This window comes from Quercus lobata, chromosome 2 (genome assembly GCF_001633185.2).
Source record: "Quercus lobata isolate SW786 chromosome 2, ValleyOak3.0 Primary Assembly, whole genome shotgun sequence".
In the NCBI taxonomy this organism is placed as follows: Eukaryota; Viridiplantae; Streptophyta; class Magnoliopsida; order Fagales; family Fagaceae; genus Quercus; species Quercus lobata.
In genome coordinates this window covers 39247021-39255277 of record NC_044905.1, presented here as the reverse complement: position 1 = coordinate 39255277, position 8257 = coordinate 39247021, and the positions used below count along the sequence as shown (strand labels likewise).

General features: G+C 34.3%; 1 protein-coding gene across 1 annotated transcript; it reads left to right on the top strand.

The window, feature by feature from the left end:
• The first annotated feature begins 363 nt into the window (after positions 1 to 363).
• On the top strand, positions 364 to 3244 carry LOC115975561 (lamin-like protein). Its single transcript, XM_031096387.1, has 2 exons — positions 364 to 691; positions 2540 to 3244. Exons 1-2 carry the CDS (start codon positions 496 to 498, stop codon positions 2878 to 2880), a joined length of 537 nt encoding a protein of 178 aa, XP_030952247.1. The 5' UTR covers positions 364 to 495; the 3' UTR covers positions 2881 to 3244.
• Positions 3245 to 8257: the final 5013 nt, after the last annotated feature.

Genomic DNA, 8257 nt, shown 5'->3' with positions numbered 1-8257 from the left:
ATCTCCAATTTAAATTAGTAGCTCTGCCTCAGGTGAACTGGTGAAGGATTACACTCAGTACAGATATTGACACCTATTTTTCTAAGTGGAATTTAAAAAAGAAATTTGCAGTTATTCTGATAATAAATAAAATAATATTAAATTAAAGAGAAGGTGAAAATCCAAAGAAAAAGAAGAATTTGTAATGTTAAAAAAAAAAAAAAAAATCAAACCAATAGTAAAAGGCGTCCCATATTCCCATTGCCACGCACATGGTGAAGTTTGTCTGAACGTAGAATTCCCTATATAATAACAGTATAACACACAACAGTCAGCCTTAATTAATGGACCTTTACAAAAGCTTTTACTAATGAATAAATAAATAAAATACTATTGATTAAAGGTATAGATTTTCAAAGATAAATAACCAATGGTAGTTGGTAGTAAGTGAAAAAAGTTAGTACTTGACAACAAGCAAACACTGAACCCAAAACAGAGCTTCTTTAGAGAGAGAGAATGGAGGTAGTGAGAAGAAGAAGTGGGTCTGGGTGTTTGAGCATGGTGGTGGCTATAATGTGTGCTTTTGTGGTGGTAATGGTACCTGGAGCGTTGGCTACTCGCTGGACTGTGGGAGGGAATATGGGTTGGAACACTAATGTCAATTACACTGTTTGGGCTCAGGACAAGCACTTCTACAATGGTGACTGGCTCTGTAAGCGCTCTCTCTCTCTCTCTCTATGTGTGTGTGCATGCATGTTCTGAAGCTCACAGATCTACTCTGTACTTGTAGTACACCTTTCTCTATAAGTAGTTCATAGCAAAATTCATGTTCTTTCACGTTTTAGTCAGGTTTAGTTTCAAGTTGCAGCTAAAATGAGATAGATCTAAATTGGGTTGTGGAGATTATGCGCTTTTTCCTTGTTTTTGCTACTTATTTTGCCTTCTGTTTTAAGATAAAATTTCTGCTTTATGGAGATTGGAGAGTTCTTTCCCCTGATTTTGTTGAAATGCTTATCTTTTTGTGTAAAAACCGTTTGCACATATCAGATTATCTCAGATCTTTCAATTGTTGTTGTTAATTTGTGAAACTTACACTTATGGCCCACTTTGCCTGCTTGAAGATGCAAGAAAATGGAAAGAGGAAAAGATAAAAGAAAAAAAAAAAAAAAAAAAAAAGTGGCTAATGCACAGCAGACCTGAGAAATCAAAAAAATTTCCGACTCTACTGCTCAGCTTTGTTGAGTTGAGTCTTTTGTTTGCTGACCAAAAAAAAAAAAACTATTTTGCTTTGCTTTTCCAGCAACTAAAAGTGGGTGGTGAACTGGTGATTGAAGTAGTATTTTGAATTTTGATTTCTTCATTGTTTTGGTCATGACTGTCCAGGCTGGCTCAGATTTAAGGATTTAGTTGTTCTTTAGTTTAGGATTACTTTATGTAGATTTGCTACTTTCTTGAACGTTCTTGGGCTTCTGTTTGTGCCAAGTATAGAGTGCTTGTCTTTATTCTTTTGCGCTGTAGTTAGCTAGCTTTATTGATAAATCATGGTAAAAATCTCTTCTTTCTTGATCTAGACATATCTTTCACTGTTGCCTTCAACTTGAACTATCTTGCTTCTTTTATTTAAAGTTTTGCTGCGTAGGATTGAGTCTAACATACAGTGCCAACTTGAGCCTCAATTTTGCTTGATGACATTTCAAGACCTTCAACCTTGTTGGTCATTGTTGGCTTGATATGCATATTGTTTGTCCTGATTTCTTATTACTTAAGTATCTCAGATGATGAGGTTCTCTGACATGATTTTTGAACTCTTCAAACAATGTTCTTGGTTTGTACAAGGGGAGTGTTAGTTGGTTAGCTTGAGATACTCATTACTGATCAGGTTCTTAGCCACTTTTAAGTTTTTGGGACAATCTGTGCATCCCACTGAACCTGATCTTTGCTAAGGGAACAAAGCTATTGTAGTTTATTAATCACTGGAAGATCCTAAATTAGTGATCATGTTTGATTGGACTCTACATCAATACCATACCACATACATAATATTGTTTCTACATTCTATTAGTCATTATGCTCTCAGCTGAGTTAGACCCTCCTATCTATTTTATGACATTTGGCACAATGCAAACTATTTCAATTGAGAGTTTATCTCGATTGTAATTTTGTAAAGCTCTAAAAGGAGGAGTTTGTATGTGTAGTGTGAGTACCTTGCAGAAAGTATAGATTAGCATCAATTGGGAGTCAGTATCACTCATTCATGCTTATGATAGGGCAATGCCAAGTTCATTAAGAACATATAAATGAAGCACTTCTTGTAATCTGCTGATGATGCTAACCCTAGCTAATGTCAACAGAGAATGTTTAGATTTAATGCTCATAATTGAATTGTTAAATTTTAAACATTTCATATATTATTTCTCTTAAATATTTGGTTTGCTTGTTTGGAGAATGTTTTAGTGATTTCTTTCTAATATTTAAGCACAGCCATGTAATATCACTGTTATTTACTTAATTTGAAGGTTAATATTTAAGCTGCTGAGTAACTCATTGTTGTTTTCCCCAGTTTTTGTGTATGATAGGAACCAGATGAACGTGCTAGAGGTGAACAAGACGGACTATGAGTCATGCAATTCTGATAATTTTCTTCACAATTGGACTACTGGAGCTGGAAGGGATGTGGTTCCATTGAATGTGACTCGAAATTACTATATCATTAGTGGCAAGGGGTTCTGCTATGGTGGCATGAAGCTAGCAATACATGTGGAAAACCTACCACCTCCTCCCTCATCAACCCCATTGGATGAAAAAAGCAGCTCTCCTACTTTGACTTCAAGAGGCATGATTGTTTTGCCAATGGTTTTGGCCATTGGTGCAGTGTGGGATGCATTCTTCTGGTACTGGTAGCATTGTTGATCTTCAAAAATTCAGCATTTTAATGAGGGCATTCAATTATATTTGAGACATTCCTTAAACCAATTTGTAGAAAGGAAAGGAATCGAGTTGTAATCCACCTTTTTTTTTTCTTTTCTTTGGGGGGTAATTTTAATTTATGATGTGTGTTGGTTTTCTTCATGGGATGGGATGGATTGGTAGCTGACCTAAAATTGGGGGAAGGTAGTGTGAGTGAGTGAGTACATGATGTTTGAGTTTCAAATATGTTGACTGGACTGCAATCTGCAAGTGCAACACTAAGATATGATATGGTTTTATTGTCTGAGATTTTATTTATTGGAGAATTCAACTGCGTAAAATGCGGTTCTACTGCTGACTTCTTCTTTTTTTCTTCTTTTTTAATGAAGCAAGCTTTAACCATGTGCAGCTATATGTACTTGTTATGTCGCTTTCATCATGTGCTCATGTACACATATTCTACTAATGACACTCGTAAATCTTTATGAGAAAATGTGAACTGATATTGATGCTTTATATAAAATCCTTTTTATTCGTCTATTACCAACACTTGTACCAAGCATTATTTATGAAAAAAGTCCAAACCATCTTGGTCCCATAGCACCACTTAGAGCATTATCATCATGTGTGTCAAATGTCAAATATTTGGCATTTAGCACACCAAACAACAAAAATAGACCGTGTGCCAAATACCAAAAAATTTGGCACACCGTTACAGTATCGTCTCAAATATGAGACGGTACGGACACAAATGCTATAAATTTTTTTCCTTATTTTATTCTCTTTTCTCTCTCTCCACAACACAGTTCTCTCTCTCTCTCCTCTCTGGTCTCCATCTCTCCTCTCCGTCTCTGCGTCTCTTTCTCTCTCTCTCTTTTTTTTTTTTTTTTCCTGAGAAGGCGATTCCGATCTGAACCTCTGCTCGTCGATTGAAGCTTGCCAATCTGAACCTCTGCTCGCCCAGGGGTGATCGCCGATCTTTGCTCATCGTCCTCCACAGTCGTCGATCTTTGCTCGTCTTCCTCCACAGTCGCCGTTCCTTGCTCTTCGTCCTCCACAACTCTTGCCGCCGATCTCGTCGCCGATGGTTGGTTGAGTTTGGTCATTGATTGATCTGTTGGGTTGGGGTTTTGTTGAAGATTTTGAGTTTTTTTTTTTTTTTTTTGGTTGAGGTTTTTGGATTTGGAATTTGTTGGAGGATCCGGTGATTGTGGTTGTTGTGGCGGTGGTTGTAGCGGTGGTTGTTGGACCCGGTGGTGACTGGGTTGTGCATTTGTATTTTTGCTGTGTTTTGGGTAAATAAATTATTTTAATGTGTAGGAAATATTATTTTAATGTATAGAATTGAAGTATAGAACATCTGATAAATGATATGTTGTAAAATGATGTTCTAAAATGATAAAGTGGGTTTTTGGTGCGTTAAAATGGCATTTTTTTGAGAGAACTGATGAGAATGCTCTTAATAGTCCAATGAAGCTTTTTTTTTTTTTTTAAGTGAAAACGTTGGGTTTAGTGATTCTATTTTATTGCAAAAACAAAAATTATCTTTATTTTTTATATTTAATTTTTATTTTAAGATTTTAATTTATAAATAGATAAAGTAATTTGAAAATTAATAGGAGAGTGACCTTATTTTATAGGCAATGTTTTAGTGGGAGTTAGAGTTGTATTTTTACCGAATTGTCTTTTAGTTTTGTCTCTACATAAATATAGGAGTGTAGGAGTATTTTTAAACCAAAAAATGAGGAATCCAAATAGGAGAGCCTCTTAAATAGTAGTATAAATTAGACATTTTGTGGATTCCAATTAGATCAACTGGTAAAGTTTTTTATGGTTGAATAGGAGGAGTCCAAATCTTTTATCCTACTTTTCCTACTCCACTTTATACTCCACCAATAAAAGCTTGCCACATATTCACCTAATTAATTAAATACTACCATTAATTAATAATGATAATATTGATAAGTCAATAATGATAGTATTTAATTAATTATGTTAACACGTGGCAAGCTTTTATTAGTGGAGTATATAGAGTGGAGTAGAAAAAGTGGGACAGAAGATCTGGATTCGAATAAGAGATCAGAGGCTCAATTCTTGCCTACAGGAGCAGATACCATAAGTTGAAACCCTCTCAAATGAATCTCAATGCATGCATCTAATAAAAAGAAAGATAGAGATAGAATATATTTTTTAGAAAATAAAGATAGAATTTAAATTCAACTCGCTCATCCAACCAACGATCTTAGTTTTCTTTTTCTTTTTTCTTTTTTTTGGATAAGAGCGATCCTAGTTTTCTTTAAAAGAACCTCCTTCTTTTTTTCTTGCTTTTGCATTTTTTGGTCACTAAAATTGAGCCAATCACCAGTGGTCCCCTCCCTATGTTTAAGTTCATTTGAATAGAGCTATTCAAATTAAACCAGTTTTGAGGCTAATTGTAGAATTGTACATGCGGTATGATAATTGGGTCCTTCTACTCCTTTTGACGGGCTGTACCCAACAAATACTTCAAGGTGGGTTTGGGTTGGGGTGGGGTGCGGTGGCAGCAGATTTCTAGGACTCTCACTGTGTTAGTGAATTTTAGTCAAAGGCCAGCTCCCTTGAATCAGGCAGGGTCTTGCGCATATCACCTCACCAACGTAGACAAAACAGGATCAACGTGGACCGAATAGGACCAATGTAGACCGAATGGACCGACATGAACTGAATAAGACCAAATGAGCCAAATTGGACCGAATAAAACTTTAGTAGATAGAATGGACTAAATAGGACTGAATGGACCGAATATGACCAAATTGGACTGAAGAGGACAAAATGGAACGATATAACTAATGTGGACCAAATAAGACTTTTGAATATTTATCATTTTTATTGCATTTTTAAGGCTCATCTTTCCAATTTTTAATGTCTATTTTATTATTTTCTTTGTATTTTTTTAACTCAAAACTAAAAATTTTAGCCCAAATATTATAAAATTTCATACTTTTCAACCCAAATATGAAGAAAAAAAAATGTTAAGCCAAACTTAAAAGAAAACTTACAAAAAGAAGGATAAACTTTAAGTACAAAATTGGTTGTGATCTAAGATTACAATCTTACGCATCACGTAAAGTTGTAGTTTTATACTTTTATCATTTTAATTATTTATTCTCACGCATCGCGAGAGTCTGTGACTAGTAGTAGGATGATAATACCATACTTCATACTTCTTAATGTTGTCATACTTATCTTATTATATTTCAATGCTATTTAAAAAATTTATATTTCAATGAATAAATTATAATATATATTTAATTTTTATAAACACACAATAGAATTTTAAGTGTTGGTTATGAATCTTATGATATACTCCCTCCGTCCCACTTTGATTGTCCTGTTTGAAAAGTCAAACTTTTTAAGAGAACATCATTTATTGTCTTGTCTACCTTTTAAAAATGTACAAGTTTCCAAAATTACCCTTAAATAAATTTATCAAAAAATTGAATTAGTAAATTAATAGGGATATAATAGGAATATTAGTAAATTAATGACTTTTATTTTTAGAAACAGAACAATATTTTGGGACATCTCAAAATGGAATAGAGGACAAATAAAGTGGGACGAAGGGAGTATCAATTTGTAAGATTTACCATTCAGGTGGAGGTGGAACCCAGTTACAGTTTTCTAAAGGGCAACTCTCTCTATTGTCTAGACTCTAGAGTACTCTCCTGGGCGGCTTGGTATTCCATTAAAAGACTTATTGCTTTCTTACACATCTCTGCAGGTGTTTGTTTCCTTCCCCCATCCCCATGTCGCACCTCATTTCTATTTTTCCATACACTCCAGGCAATCATCAATCGAGTTGGAATCAATACTGGGATTCATCACAATTTTCTAAAGGATGTCTATAAACTCTCCTTGCCCTTGATCAATCACATGACACAGCTTGCTATAGCTCCATACCTTTTTGCATTCACACAATACATGCATAACAGTTTCGGCCCAGAGCCACGTGGGATCGTCGATGACTTTACTGTGAAAAAGGTTCATCTTCGTTGGAATAATATTTTGACACACTCTCCATAACCTTATTTGGGACTTGTGCTTTCCAAATTTTCTTACATAGTCTTTTCATCCCTGAAGGGTTTGACCTCTCTCCACCATTCATGCTTCCTTCTCTAGCTAATTTTCTTACTTTATGATTATGATTTTTTTTTTCTTTTGGTGTGTGGCCGTTGTTACTATTTGAATCTCAGTATGGATAAAGTTTTGCTCCAAACTAATTTAAAAGAATTTCTTTCAATCTATTATGTGGCGATTTATAAGATTATTCATATTTTTTATTTAATGAGTCACGTAACTAAAATTACACACTCTTATAATTTATTATGTAGCGATTTATAAGACTACTTATATTTATTATTTAATGAATCATAGGACTAATTTGGAAAGTCATTAATATTTTTTCACTGGTGGTTGTATGTAAAACTTAGAATATGTGAGGATATGTCAAGAGCTATGTAACTCAATTAGCATCTCTTAGTATTTTAAACGGAGATATCTAGTAGTTCAAATCCCTCCACCCCTAACTATCGAATTAAAAATAATATATATAAAATCCACCTAAAAATGCTACAACTTGTGCTTAAGAGTCTAAGCCCCCCTAGCTCCCCCAAAAAAACAACGGTCTATTTGGGGCTTTTTTGAGCTTATTTTGATGGGTTCTATGGACATTGATTCTCGTACATTTGTTAGTCTGTATGCATCACTTATTTCAGGTTTTAAATGTGGATATCAAAAAAAAAAAAAAAAAAAAAAATTGATATAACTTGTGAAGTTATAAATGTTGTATGTACAAAGTGTACATCAACGGGTGTGACAATATTTTCGGGGTTTTATACCAAACATTTCCGCTCCATTTTTGGTAGTTTTAGAACAAAGTCAATATAAAACACTTGTAAAAGAGCCTCTTCAGCGGTCCTAAGCTGTTCTTGTCATGGTGGCTGAGATAGGAATGGCAGACTATCTTATGCAGTTTACCATGAAAGAGAAAATTGATTTGCACTAAATCTGTGGGTTGGAGTTATTCACTCATCACTCTAGTGTTTGAATTACTGGTAATGTTGAAGCATTACCAACTGCAAAGAATGCATTACAGATATATATATTTATATATATATATATTTTCATTCCGATATAATTATTAGATCTTACTGATAGAGTAAATTCTATTTAGCTGTCAACCTGACTTCGGGTTTATTTCTGAACTATCTTTCATTACAAGATTTCGCATTTGACAAGTACCACTATATATATATGGTGTTCTGGAGGTGAAGAAGATAAGTTATGAGAAGTGCAAATGAGCAAGGCTTCATTAACAACATTCCAAGGGTTG

Coding starts and splice junctions, on each gene's coding strand:
- LOC115975561 (XM_031096387.1), top strand. CDS start 496: ATGGAGGTAGTGAGAAGAAGAAGTGGGTCTGGGTGTTTGAGCATGGTG. Junction 692..2,539: donor CTACAATGGTGACTGGCTCT/GTAAGCGCTCTC, acceptor TGTTTTCCCCAG/TTTTTGTGTATGATAGGAAC.